Source organism: Xyrauchen texanus, chromosome 9 (assembly GCF_025860055.1).
Source record: "Xyrauchen texanus isolate HMW12.3.18 chromosome 9, RBS_HiC_50CHRs, whole genome shotgun sequence".
NCBI lineage: Eukaryota > Metazoa > Chordata > Actinopteri > Cypriniformes > Catostomidae > Xyrauchen > Xyrauchen texanus.
Window position 1 is genome coordinate 4,755,185 of NC_068284.1, and position 14,772 is coordinate 4,769,956.

General features: G+C 38.2%; 2 protein-coding genes across 3 annotated transcripts in view; one reads left to right on the plus strand and one right to left on the minus strand.

Annotated features, from left to right (window-relative positions):
• Positions 1–336: 336 nt before the first annotated feature.
• LOC127649631 (gastrula zinc finger protein XlCGF49.1-like) overlaps positions 337–14,772 on the minus strand; it is a 53,314-nt gene continuing 38,878 nt past the window's right edge. The window contains exons 1-2 of one of the 2 annotated variants that reach the window (XM_052134848.1): positions 6,176–6,305; positions 337–1,958 (exon numbers count right to left, since the gene is read on the minus strand). In XM_052134848.1, coding sequence (XP_051990808.1) covers positions 1,219–1,958; positions 6,176–6,248 — 813 coding nt within the window. In that variant the 5' untranslated portion in view covers positions 6,249–6,305 and the 3' untranslated portion in view covers positions 337–1,218. Of the gene's footprint in view, positions 1,959–6,175; positions 6,306–14,772 lie in introns of those variants that run through there. The other variant, XM_052134849.1, reaches the window with a different exon arrangement.
• LOC127649641 (gastrula zinc finger protein XlCGF8.2DB-like) lies at positions 6,477–13,637 on the plus strand. Its single transcript, XM_052134864.1, has 2 exons — positions 6,477–6,973; positions 11,112–13,637. Exons 1-2 carry the CDS (start codon positions 6,889–6,891, stop codon positions 12,140–12,142), a joined length of 1,116 nt encoding a protein of 371 aa, XP_051990824.1. The 5' UTR covers positions 6,477–6,888; the 3' UTR covers positions 12,143–13,637.

A 14,772-nucleotide genomic window follows, 5' to 3' on the forward strand; every position in this document is an offset into this window, starting at 1 on the left:
AACACACATATGATTCAAAATATATTTCAGTTATGCATAAGAAAATAGAATTGATTATGTGATCATGCATATAGTTAATTCATCATTTTATTAAAGGAGTTAAGCAACAGAATATAGATACATATTGATATAAAAGGATATATATATATGTATTGATATATCTGAAGAGACAAGGGATTTCTGACCCTCACCCTTCATCAACATCTGTGTTAAGTTACAAAGAATTTTATTTTACAAAAACATTAATGAATACAGTGCTACTAAGTTGAATCAAGTTATAATATTTTATTTTATCCAAAACAATTATTTCACCAAAAATTATTATTATTTCTGGGAATTTCATGATGTACAATTACCACACTACACATTTGTGGCCATAATTATAATACAAATAAATGACATTATTAATATACCCAAGTTTGACAAACAGTAGGAATAGATATAACATAAACCAGAGAATGCATCTAATGAAATAAAGGAAAATTATACGGTCTTAAATTTCAGTCTGTTCCTCATATAAAGCTATTGTATTGCTTCAGATCACTTAGAATATAGCACACAATATGTACTTTATGTGGACTACATTTATGTTGCCCTAGTCCCCATAAAAGGAGCACTCTGGAAATTCTGAAGATCTTCACTTGTCTCTCATGGAAGAAAGTTACAGGTTTGGAGCAACATGGGAGTAAATGACAATAGAATTTTTGTGTGAACTAACTCTTTAAGCTTTAAACACCATAGCACTCTTTTTTTGCCTCTTGATCTCATTCCATGTCAGTCTTTTCAGTTCTCCATGCATCACCTTTCAACAGCTATGATTAAATAAATTAACATGTTAAGAATATGTATGAAGATATAATAGAATGAGGCTGGCAGTTTTTGACAAATGCTATTAGACACGATTCTACTTCTGAACTTAAAAACCATCCCTGCACAAATTGTGGCATTTCACAGCAACTTTGCTCACTGTGACAACATTGGGCAATGCTTTATTTTTATAATACAGAAGAGTACTTAATTGGCTGAAACTCTTGCCACACTTAGGGCATGTGTAAAGCTTCACTCTATTATGTTATTCCGAAGGCTACATTTACATATGAAACATTTTCCACAATGAATACATGTGAAAGGCTTCTCTCAAGTGTGAATTCTCACGTGATCATTAAGGTTTTCTTTATGGAAGAATCTCTTTCCACACTGATCACATTTGTAAGGCCTCTATCCAGAGTGAACTCTCATGTGATTCTTAAGTGTTGCCTTATGACTGAAACACTTTCCACACTGATCGCATGCGAAAGGCATCTCTCCAGAATGAAGGCTCATGTGTATCTTAAGTGTTGATTTATAACCAAAACTCTTTCCACACTGATTGCATGTGAAAGGCTTCTCTCCAGTGTGAATTCTCATGTGATCATTACGGTTTTCTTTACGGAAGAAACTCTTTCCACACTGATCACATTTGTAAGGCTTCTTCCCAGAGTGAACTCTCATGTGATTCTTAAGTGTCGCCTTGTGACTGAAACTCTTTTCACACTGATCGCATTGGAAAGGCGTCTCTCCAGAATGAAGGCTCATGTGTTTCTCAAGGGTTGATTTATATCCCAAACACTTTCCACATTGATCACATGGGAAAGCCTTCTCTCCAGAGTGAATGCTAATGTGATTCTTAAGGGTTGCTTTATGACTGAAACTCTTTCCACACTGATCACATGGGAAAGGCTTCTCTCCAGAGTGAACTCTACAATGTCCCATAAGTTGTTCTTTAGATGTGAAACTCTCTTTACATTGAAGGCATGTGAAAATAACTTGGGCTCCATTTCTTCTACATCTTTTTTGTGGGAAATTTTTAGTCTCTGAGCAGCTAAAAGGTTTTTCTTCAGATTTGAAATGCGGTTCCTCATACTGATGTTTTTCCTCCAATGTCAGTTCTTGACTTTCCTCTTTCACTTCCATCAGGTCTAAAATGAACATATAAAATGTATACATTTAATATCAAGAGTGACAAATATGACATGAATAGAAAGAATACTGATTTCAGTTTAAAATTTATTTTCATCAAATCTGGTTTATGCATTTTCCTCTAGTCTGTCCTAATTCTGGAATGAAATCCTAATGTTATTTCACAGATAATATGATTTTGTAAACTATAGTCACCAAAACTAATTACTGCACGAGGCTAGTGATGTTACGTTTGACACTGGTGCTTCAAAGCATGTATCGAGAACGCAGCACAATTTCCAATGAAGCCCCGTATCAAGGCGTGTATTCTTTTCAGAGATTTATGTGATCAGTGAAAAAAGGAACTGTGTGTCTCACAATCAGCTCCCTATTTCATGAATCAGCATATCATGAACACGATTTTGTGCATCAGCAAGGGTGTTGATACACTCAGCATTGGGACACTTGTGACCCTACATGGGCATAGAATCTTCCCCCACAATAATAAAAAAAGTACAACTCAAATCATTCCTAGGCTTCTGTGGAAATGATCTAAGTACTCAGCTTCTGTCCGACCACTCACAGAACATACCAAGGGATACCCACCCGATCATGCATAGTAAAAAGGTTGTAATCAACAAAGGAAAGTACTACAAAGAGTCTGAACCATATGGCGAGGGATGGAATTCAGAGTGTATGGATGCTTTTCATAAGATAATCCTTTGCCTGATCAGTGCAACTATCTTGGCCTTTGTTGACCCAACCAAGTCATATGTTTCCACAATAGTTTGAAGGGATTGGGTGCCATGTTAAACCAAGTTTCTAGAAAGCCTAAGACCATTAGCTTTTGCCAATAGGAAGATGAATCCCTCAGAACAGTGTTACCCTATCCACCAGCTTGTGTTTAAAGCACTTAAATGGGCAGTGGCAGACAAGTTTCATGATTATTGTATGGTGCCAGGTTCCCGGTGACAACAACCCACTCACCTTTGTGCTCACCACAGCAAAACTACACACTGCAGGTCATATGTAGCTGGTGGCATTGTCCACTTATAACTTAAATGTCCAGTACAGATCAGGGAAGACTAACATTGATGCTGACTCCCTGTCATGCAACATCTTCTCAAAGGAAGAGGAAACAGATTGGGAAGAAATACCTCCATCCAGCATCAAAGCTCTTCAGAAGCAAGCAACAGACCACAAATATGTGGAGCAGCTAGGAGCTACACCCAACATAATACCAGAGTGCTATGCCTTCTAAATGCGATAGGACATTGGTTCCCTTGAACAGTTAAATGCCCATAAGTTGATAAAAGCACAAAAAGATGACTCTGTCATTGCACTTGTATAGCATGCCATGCCCAAGGTACAAGTGTCAGCCTTATCCAAGAACGAAAACTCTGAATGGGAGGGGGCAAAATTGGTGATGAGGAAAGGATTATTGTACAGAGTGATAAAAAGACATCGCAATGAAGAACTCATACAACTTGTCCTTCCTCAAAAGTTCCAGTCCTTGCATGATGAGTCCTGTCCTCTTGAAGTTGAGAGAAACACAGAGTTCATCAGAAATCGATTCTGTTGGCCAAAAATGTCCAATGAAATATGTCACAACATAAAAAATTGTGGAAGATGCATTCTCCACAAAACACCTCCTCAGAGAGCAGCACCCTTGCATAATTTCACCAGTAATGATCCCCTGGATCCTGTGTTTATCGATTTTCTGTTTCTTGAACTCAACTCTAAGGGAGTTGCCAACATTTTAGAATTCACTGGCCATTTCACACGCTACACCCAAGCATTTCCAACCAAAGATCATAAAGCACTTACAGCAGATAGATGTGTGAGAAGTTCTTTGACCATTATGACTTCCCTGCCTGCATACTGTACGTACATTCCAATCAAGGATGATACTTTGAATGTCACTTCATACAGGAAGTCCTGAAGATGCTAGGTATATAGAAATCAAGAACTATGCTTTACCATCACCAGGGAGATCTGCAGCCGAAAAGATTCAACAGAACTTTCCTTCCATGCTAGGAACACTTTACCAAAATCAGAAGCAGAAATGGAGTCAACACATACAGTATGAAGACAATTCACCGCCATCATCTTCTGCCCATTGGATATCTGTCTGTCTGTCTGTCTGTCTGTGTGTGTGTGTGTGTGTGTGTGTGTGTGTGTGTGTGTGTGTGTGTGTGTGTGTGTGTGCACAGAGCTGCAGCTGATCATCGTTATTACAGAGTCTGACTGTTTTGTTCATGATGAAAGTTTGGTGGGATATTTCATAAGTTTGAAACCAGGCAGTCCGCTGAGCAACCAGGAAAACTCAAAGGTCCTCTGGCAATGCTGGAAAAGAAGAGTTTCACAGCAGATAGTGCTCCTGAGTGACCGGAAAAGCTCAGAGATTGTGTAGGTCTGCAAAATTTAAGTTTAAGTTACTGTTACTTTGTTATATTGTTTTTGCACTTTATTTGCATATTTAACAGAGTTTTGCTTCAAAAGGGAAGTTAATTTCATAAGTGCATTATTTTCTATTTAATTATGTGAAAATACTATTTACTTTAAGTTATTATTGTTTGCCCTGCAAATAGGTAAACACACAAAAAAAATTATTTTCTTGAAAGAGTCCGGTATCGGATGATCTTCGTGACTTTCGTAACCATTTGTGGTTCTCCTGCATGCAATTTTCCATCCGACTCGGCTGGAACAGTGCCCTCTAATGACTCTACATGGTAAAAACACACAGTTCTACTAGTGTACATGATTCCTGATCTCGAGCCGGCTCTTTTGAATCTACATTGCGAAACATATGTGTTTCCGGCAAATCTCGCCGATCGTTAATGCAAGGCGGAGTTGAAGTTGAACACACTTTTTCTGTCCAGTCACATACGTGCTACAATTTGCATGTCGGAATGTTTGAATCCGCTCCTCTACTCAGGGACGGATTACCGCCCGGGCCAATGGGGCCAGTGCCCAGGGGCCCTTGACTGTCTGGTGTGCCGTGGGCTTTAAGGCTGCACAATCTAGTTTGTGGATCCCCCCCGCTTGAAAACCCTTTTAGGCATAAAGGAGATCCTTTCATTATAAAGGCATCCCATTCTAAATAACATAAGCTAAACATCTTAAAAAGATCAGATTTACAAACATTCTTAATCATAAACATCTCAAAGGCATCTGCTAAATTGTCTTATAGACATATTGCAGATGAGCAAATAACCAGAAAAATATGTCTTCCAGATGTAAAAACAGACATCAAATAGATGTCTGGGTGTACATGTGCTACAGCACTAAAATCATGTTGAGATGCTTACTGTTTACATCTTGTGTCTATACTTTTGGAACAGTTAGTATTTTAACAATTAAGGATTGGCCTCCAATCACTTCCACTGTAAATGCCTCTCTGTAACCAATGTTTTTTTTTTTTTTTTTCAAGAAAAGGAGGGACGAGTCAAAATTATTTTTGGTGGTAATCAGCATTATGCCACAAATGCTGTCCATAATATTTATAAATTATATTATTATTTTATATGACTAGTCAAAATAGCATTGTAGATATCTTCAATGAGTATTATGACTTGTAAAAGTCGTAAAATAGATATCTGGAATTTAAAGTTTGACTAGTAAAAACTGAATTACGGGCATTAATGATAATTCGGCTTGCCATACATTCTGTCAGGTTCGTCTTGCAAAATCGTCACGGATTTGGTGTGAACAGGCCTTTATTTTTTTTTATCACATTCAGTTTCAGCTGGTTTATTACAATTAAAGTTCCCACCCTTTTTGAACCATAAGAATTCCATGTCTTTTCCCAAGAAGAAGAAGGATTCACTGACAAACGAGACATCATTAAAGATCGGCAAGATGTACACCTAAGAAATTTCAAGATCATGAAATATTTAGAGTAGAAAACACCTTAGACTTTTAATATTAATTTCTTTTTTCAGAGTTTCTATGTGAGCAATTATCGGTGTTCCCTTTTGTTTTATCCCAATATCCGTTATTTAAGCAATATCAATTTGATTCAGGACTTTATAAACTAAAAAACAAGGTTTAACTAAATATAATCTGGCCGCATACCGTCACGTTTATTCCAAAGGGGTTACCTAAAGATGATATATGCGGATTATGAAAATACCCTTCATTATCTTCATGGTTTTGGTGAGGCAAATCGCGTATTTTGGGCTTGTTTCTCTTTTATGATTCAGTTATTAATGAAGAATCAAGAATGGACACCAACCTATTTGTTCCTCAGTATCTTCATTTTTTACTTTGCATGGTTCTGGATCACTCTCTTCTTTAATAAACTCCATTTTTAATATATAATGTCCCGCAGATTTCAGATAATAAACTCATTTACAAACGTGCAGTCGACAAAATGGCGGCGGGGCGTGTTTTATGACGTAATAATTGCGGCGTTATTGTAAAATAATTTTTATTATGTCTTACATAGAACAATGAGTACAAATATTACACACAGACAACACAGCTACAGAAAACAGAACAGGAGCACAAACAGTGATCAGAGCAGGTGTTGCAGAGCAGAAGCGTGGTGTGTGACGTCACACATGGAGAAGTACAAAGACAACGAGAAACATTAGCTTTAAAACAGCACTTTTAACTAAATGTAGAGCTGACTTCAAGTTCCCACCTTACATAATAATATAACATATTTGGCGAACGTTTGTGAAATCAATCATGTAAAACGCGGTAAATTATCTTCTCCGTTGGTAGTTGTACAATTGCAAAACAACTGCTAGCTAGCATTGTCGTTGTGTTTCTTTCATCTTTCATCAACGCTGGATTGCAGAGACAGAGAAATCAAGATGTATCCATGAGAGTTGAGATTTAGACCAATACATTTCATCACCATAAACACGTTTCCAGACATGCAGGAATAACCTCAGAACTTATTCTTATCATCTGAAATCTGCGCGACACGTAATTGTACAGATGGAGCTTATTAAAGAAGAGAGAATGGACATGAGTGATCCAAACCCTTACACAGTGAAAAATGAAGAAACAGAGCTACAAATAGGTTGGTGTCCATTCTTGATTCTTCATGCATCAAAACCTCATGCAGTTAGTCATTATAGTTTAGAAAATATGGCTGTGAAATAATATAGTTGAATAATCAGATCTAAATCAGTGTTTCCATTCCTGGAGGATCACTAACACAGCACATTTTAGACATTGACTTTATTTATCGCTGATTAGCTAATTAGTAGAGTGCTCAATAATCTGGTCCTGAAGCACATAATGGAAATAGAAACATCCGTATGCCATTTTCCACACACACATCAGAATATATAAAATAAAAAAATATGTGTGCAATGTCCATACACACATCTGGTTCAGGATTATTCCTAATGTAGATGGTCAAAACAGCTTTCTGTGTTTTATGTCTCCTACACTACACAACTTTCAAAACACGTCGGATCGTGGTACCTTTCATATTACACGTCTGTCTTGTCATGGAAGTTGTAGAATTTTCAAACTACACGACGAATCAGCAACAGGGGTCAACACATTACAAAACATTTCACTATTGACGAATCCCAGACGACTCCAATGTTCCACTAACTGTTCCACCATTTCTTCGGTCCAATGAGACTTTCTTGATACCGCGGCCAAGCTAGATGATGTTCTGTTCCAGGTACATCAGAACTTCTCCCACTGAAACTTCCCATTTCTTGCTCTCTCATTGGCTGTAGGTCAACGCTGCAGTTGTATTCAATCAAAACATATTTCACATTGTGCGATTTGGAATCGCAGACAGGTCCGGATATTTAACATTCTAGATATCTCACTGACATCAGGAATGTGTCGGCGATTCTCTCAAATCGCGTCTTTGATAATTCATACATTGCGATCATTCACGGGAGCGAGCTCCGATTTGCCTACGATTTCAGGCTTTTGTCGGCGATCTCCACAAACCTCAGGCTTAAAATCGTGTAGTGTAAACTCGGCATTAGCCCCACCTGTTACTCTGGTTTTTGTAATTGCAGAGGCCGATTGACTCTTCGCTGGTGAATTGGATTCAGCATCCTGATTCCCTGCAGCGCTTTGGCAGGTGAATTACATTACTCTTACAAAGCTATTGTATATTGTGTTATATAAATATATTTATCTATCTAAAAGAGTCGCTTACGTGTTCGCGTCTTTTTAAAGATGTAATTCCGTAAGTGTTCCTTGTGCAAGAGGCACATCTTACCATCAGATCAGCATGAGCATTTACTGTCTGGTTCCGGCCCACACAGTCAGCTCTCATTGAGACAGACTATCCTCACTGCGAGGGAGCCTCAAGACGCTTTGCTCGCAAATCGCACTCGTTCTGAGGGACGATTCAGCCTCACATGCCCTCCCACTGACCTCTTTTGATATAACCAAGGATTCACACGAGGAGGCACGTCGGAGCCGTGAGGTCCAGCAGGTTGAAGTTGAGGTCGTCCTCGTGCTGCCTCAATCTCCACAAAGTGCATATTTTCCAATACATTATGTGCGAGACAAGCTCCAGCCCTCTGAAAGTGTGTGTGGCCTTGTCTCGTTCAGCGGTTCTGACGTTGGGGATGATAAAGATGATCTCATGTCTCTCACCGCATCAGGCGAATGTTCAGTGGATGATGCATCTGCCCCTCCCCCCAGCGAGGTCGAGGAGTGTGACTGCACCACTGACAGGAAGATGCTCCACATCCTTACAAGGGCGATCAAAAAGCTTAACTTTGAGTGGTCTCCCCCAGAGGAACCTGAACAAACTGGTTCCTGTAACAATGGTTCCTGCAGTCCGGACGCTGTCAAACGACCGTGACCGCAAATTTTCCCCATTCTTCCCCGAAGTTCATAACGAACTGTCTAAGTCCTGGCGCACACCCTTCTCGCTCATGCAGTGATGCCAATCTCTAATGTGGATCACCGGGAATAAAATGGTTATTTCCAACTGGCCCCTGTGGAAGAGGCGGTAGAGGCACACCTCTGCCCATTTTAATTTATTATTACCTTATCTTTTCCGAGTGTCCAGAGACCCCAGTTATTGAACTACAGTAATTACATGCACGCATAAAATGTAAAGACATAAACATAAACAAGTCTTTATTTTCTGCAGTCAAAGCAATTGCCATTTTTTCTATTCCAAATAAGTATTTTCAATGTTTATGCTTTCTTGGATGGCAAGCTCGTAAATTCGCCCCTCCATCACGCTTTCTGTAACGCTTGTCATGTGGAGGGCAAAATGCCGCTTGATGATGGCATTGAACGGAGCGTTGACGCCTCAACTCAACTTGCATGCGCTTTACAATGACGAAAGGACATTATTAAAACTCAAAATTATTATTTTTAGGCTATTGTTGTCTTTTCTGATAAAAGTCATGCTTGACAGTTTAAATACTGTAGGAAAATTATACAGATCTGATTTGTCATTATAATGCTTAAACATTCGACTGAAGTCAGTAGATTTGACATGCAAATTTTAATAAAGGAGAAGGTAAGGACATTTTTGATACTCATTATTTTTTTTATTATTATTATTATTAGACTATTATTGTTGTCTTTTTTGGATGAAAAGTCATGCTCGGAAGTTCACAAAATGAAGGAAAACTATAAATCTGTGTTGTTCTTATAATGCTTGAATACTATAAAGTCTCTTGGCAGATTTCGGTGGTGAACATCTCAAAATCTTTCACTCATTGCACATAAGGCACTTATTTGTCACTACCTAGTGACATCTCCAGAAGTAGTCACTAAACTAGTCAATAATGAAACTGAAATACTATTAATGCTAATTGTGCAGATAATATTCTATGCTTGAATCCTTAAAATAGCTTAAGTTGGTGCTTTTAGCTTATTCTTTAAAAAAATGTATCCTGGATAACTGGCCTGTAGATCAATGATTGTCTCAACTTTGTCTTTGTCTCTTCAAACATATTTCTCGATATAATTTTGGCAAATTGTTAGCAGCATAGTAACTTAAAAGGGGTCGCACACAGGATGTGTCTGGTGGACGACATGGTGCATTCTTGCACACCATCGTTGCCGCTTGGGGTCTGTTGACGGCACCCAGCTAGGACTCCGAAGCTGCTCAAAATTTTGCAGCATCATGGAATGCAACTCGCATTGTTTTCCATTAAAATCAAATCCTTATCAAAGGACAAAGATCATTTTTTTTCTTGCCATCACTGGATGATTTTGTGTATTTTATGTACCCTACACAATGTATTTTCTGTTACAATTATGTCTTTTTGTGGTTTGACAGCTTCAATGAAAACTTTTCATGGCTACTTACAGAGAAATTGCATAATAAACATTGCCATTTCTGATCGTTCAGTTTGCGCAGTTACACCGGTTTTATACACTAACCTGCAAACTCATCAACATCACTTTGTTCATTCTTGAAGTACAAAAACCTTTTGGGTTTGGTGATTTAGATTAACAACTTTGGACTGCCACTTGCACCGCAAGTGTTATGTCACCCCCTTTTGGTCTCAGAAAGCTATTATGCCCTGACTACATTAAATGGAAGGACAACTGACAGTGAATTGAAAAGCATGCAAATTAGGCTTCTTATTTAAATTTAAATATATCAATGCCTCAAAAACGTATAGGTAAAATAACGTGCTGTTCAATAGTCGATATATCAATGTTTTATTACATTCCTAATCAGAATTTTATTGGACTATTGGACACCCTGCACTCTGGATATCGACATTGGCCATTAAAAAAACCCTGTATCAGTCGACCACTACATAACAGCACTCTTGGTGGTGCAATATTTCTTTATTATGGGGTGAAGAGGATTGGGGGAATTATAATGCACAATAACTCTTTCGTTAACTTGTTAATTTATGTAGGACATTTTACAGAGGTTAGTGTTTTATAAATATGAAAACTTTTGCGTATGCAAAATCTGCAAACTTTTATAATGAAATCTATGGCAAGTTTATACACAAGTCTCTTGAATTGTGTGTGCCGAATAAAGGATTAGTGGTCCTCCAGGAAAGGATTGAGAAACACTGATCTTGACTAAATACATTGTGTGCATGTCATAAACTAGATTTGAAGGAAATAACATAAGAATTAAGGATCACATGAATATGGATTGCTGCTTTTTGAGTCAATATTTTTTCTGTTCATGTCACATTTTTCTTGAATTGAATTTTAACAATTTCATATATTCATTTTAGACCTGCTGGAAGTGAAAGAGGAAAGTCAAGAACTGACATTGAAGGAGGAGAAAGTTCAGTATGAGGAACCTCATTTCAAAACCGAAGAAAAAACTTTGAATGGCTCAGAGACGGAGAATGTATCACAAAAAAGACATAGAAGAACTGGAGCCCATGTTTTTTTCACCTGCCTTCAGTGTAAAGAGAGTTTCACATCTAAAGAACAACTTATGGGACATTTTTGGGTTCACTCTGGAGAGAAGCCTTTACAATGCAATCAGTGTGAAAAGAGTTTCGTTCAGAAAGAAAGCCTTAAGAATCACATGAGAGTTCACACTGGAGAGAAGCCTTTCCAATGCGAACAGTGTGGAAAGAGTTTCCGTTATAAAGTAAGCCTTAAGAATCACATGAGTGTTCACACTGGAGGGAAGCCTTTCCAATGTGATCAGTGTGGAAAGAGTTTCGTTCAAAAATCAGGCCTTAAGATTCACACGAGTGTTCACTCTGTAGAGAAGCCTTACAAATGTGATCAGTGTGGAAAGAGTTACTTGCATAAAGAAAACCTTAATGAGCACATTAGAATTCATACTGGAGAGAGGCCTTTCACGTGCCCTCAGTGTGGAAAGAGTTTCACAATGAGAGCAAGCTTTCAGAATCACATGAGACTTCACACTGGAGAGAAGCCTTTCACATGCGTTCAATGTGGAAAGCATTTTGCACATAAGGGAAACCTTGAGGCTCACACAAGGATTCACACTGGAGAGAAGCCTTTCACATGCCTTCAATGCGGAAAGGATTTCATACATAAGGGAAACCTTGAGGTTCACACAAGAATTCACACAGGAGTGAAGCCTTACACATGCCCTCAGTGTGGGAAGAGTTTCACATATCGAGCAAACCTTGTAAGTCATATGAAGATGCATTCAGGAGAGAAAATACACAATTGTTCCAAGTGTGGCAAGAGTTTCACTGAGGGAAGTCTCCAAACTCAACTGAAAAGGCATGCAAATGAGAGGCCACATGTGTGTTCTTATTGTGGCGACTTATTGTAGCACCAGAAAATATTGTACATGCCGTGAGAAACCTCATGTGTGCTTTGAGTGTGGGAAAGCCTTTACTAGAGTCACATACTTGGAAAAACCTTACAAGTTCTCACATTGTGGAATGAGTTTTATGGTTTTAGAATTCCTCAAAGCACATGAGAGAGTGCATACTGGAGAGAAGCCGTACTCCCGCCCTTTATGCGGAAAGAGTTTTGGCGAATTAAGTACTCTTCTATCTCATAAAAAAGCATTGTCCAAAGTTGCCAAATTGTCGAAATGACAAAATTGGTGCAGTTTTTTACGTTAAAGAGTAGCAATAGTATTAATTTTATGTAATAGAATTTTTCAAACAATGCCTGTATTGTTGTATCTCCATCCATATCCTTAACAAGTTAATCATAACATTACTCATAGCTGATGAAAGGTGATGCATGGAGAAATGAACAAAATGAGCTACAATGAGATCAAGACAATATATATATATATATATATATATATATGGTGTTGAAAGCTGAAAGCCAAAAATAACAATTCTGTCTTCATTTACCCATTCCAAACCCAAAAATTTTGTGTAATATTCAGAGTTCTCCTTTAATTAACGTGGCTGAGGCTGTCAAGCTCCAAAAGTGACAAAAAAGCAACATAAAGGTAGTCCATATTTTTTGCACATTATTCACTTGTTTATAGTCAAAAACATGGGAAAAAACAGCCAGAGCTGAACAAATATTAAAAAGTATATTATGTTACTGACCTTGAGTAATCATAACATAATACGTTACTAATACAATTTTACAGTATTTATTCGGAATATATTTTAAAACTAACCCTCCCAACCCCTACATGTAGGGTGTTTCTCAATCAGAAGGCTGCAGCCTAGTTAGGCTAAATATTTTGGCTGCCACGTCATCAAGCATTGTCGAAGGTCGTCTCAATTGTGAGGACCCTTGGAAGGCAGCCTCGTTTCGAAGTGCATCCTTTACTGCCTTCAATCACCCACAATCCCTTTAACATGAACACTTACTGGACTGTCTCATTCTAATGCTGAATGCTGAGAAAGGACTGGTCTAGGAAGGACACACCCAACTAGGCTGCAGCCTTCTGACTGAGAAGCACCCTTTGTGTGCTATTCCAAGTGATCTGAAGCAAAAGCTTTTTGTTAGAATAGACAATAGAAATAGAGCCCATCAGCCTCAAAGTTCGATGTGTTGTGCATTCTGAGATGCTGTTCTGCTCACTTCAATTGTACTGAGGGGTTATCTGAGTTACCGTAGCCTTCCTGTCAGCTCGAACCAGTCTGGCCATTCTCTGTTGACCTCTCTCATCAACAAGGCGTTTCCGTCCACAGAACTGCCGCTCACTGGTGTTTTTGTTTTTGGCACCATTCTGAGAAAATTCTAGAGACTGTTGTGTGTGAAAATCCCAGGAGATCAGCAGTTACAGAAATACTCAAACCAGCCCATCTGACACCAACAATCATTCCACTGTCCAAATGACCGAGATCACATCCCCCATTCTGATGGTTCTGATGGTTGATTTGAACATTAACTGAAGCTGCTGACCAGTATCTGCATGACTTGATGCATTGCACTGCTTCCACATGATTGGCTGATTAGATAACCTGTACACCAACTTATTATTGTGATTATCCTAATAAAGTTATCAGTGATTGTATTTCATTTGATCTGGAGTACAAATAAATTATGAAAGAATTTTAAATTCAACAAGAGAATATATCTGTTGAACTGTTATTTCTATTCCTACTGTGTATTTTGATTTCAGTCAAACTCAGGAGTGTGTGAGTTTTTGGTTGAGTAGGGTAACATAATGATGTCATTTGTCTCTGAATATTGTGGTGGTAATTGTTATATGAAAACATACTGTATATACATCATGAAATTAACAGAAATAAAAAAAAAAGAAACCAAAATGTGTTTTGTGCGGCCTATTTAATGAGCACTGAAGTCCAGTGTACTCAAGTGAAATCAAAAGGGCTTCAATACTGTCAATATCTCAACTCTGTAGTACAAGCCGATAACTATGTATTTGCATTTAAGCATCTACCTCTTCGTGGTATAAGGATTAATTGGTGAAATATGATTTGACACAATCAAGGAATCTTCTGTTTGAAGCTTTAAAGTTTGGAAGCTGCTTTATTCAAGGTAAACAAAATTAGATCATGGTAGTGGAAGACAGACCTGCCAGACCAACTAATTTGCAAGTATTTGGCCATTTTTGTAATTATCGCATCGGCCAATAACAGTGATTTCCTAGGCCTATAAATAGAAGCGATAACTTGCCCTTGACTCAGTTCCCAAATTTCTGTTTTCAAGCTTTGTTTTTTCAAGTTAAACCCTTGTGTTGTCTTCCGGTCATTTTGACCCGAAGAGGATTTTCTTTTGCCTGAAAATGCTAGTTAAAGTTATCATTTTGGAATAATACTTTCTGACTTTGCTCAAGCAGGGTGTCAAAACTTAACCCTTTTGACTGGCCATTGAAAATGAATGGGGAGAACAAAAATAAGACAACAATTTAGTGTTCAGGAGCATGCTCCTCCAATAGATGTATGTGCATGTGTGCTTGCAAACAAAAAGGCCTCGGACTTGTGCATGCGCACATACAGGCCAGCTGACAGTCTTGCC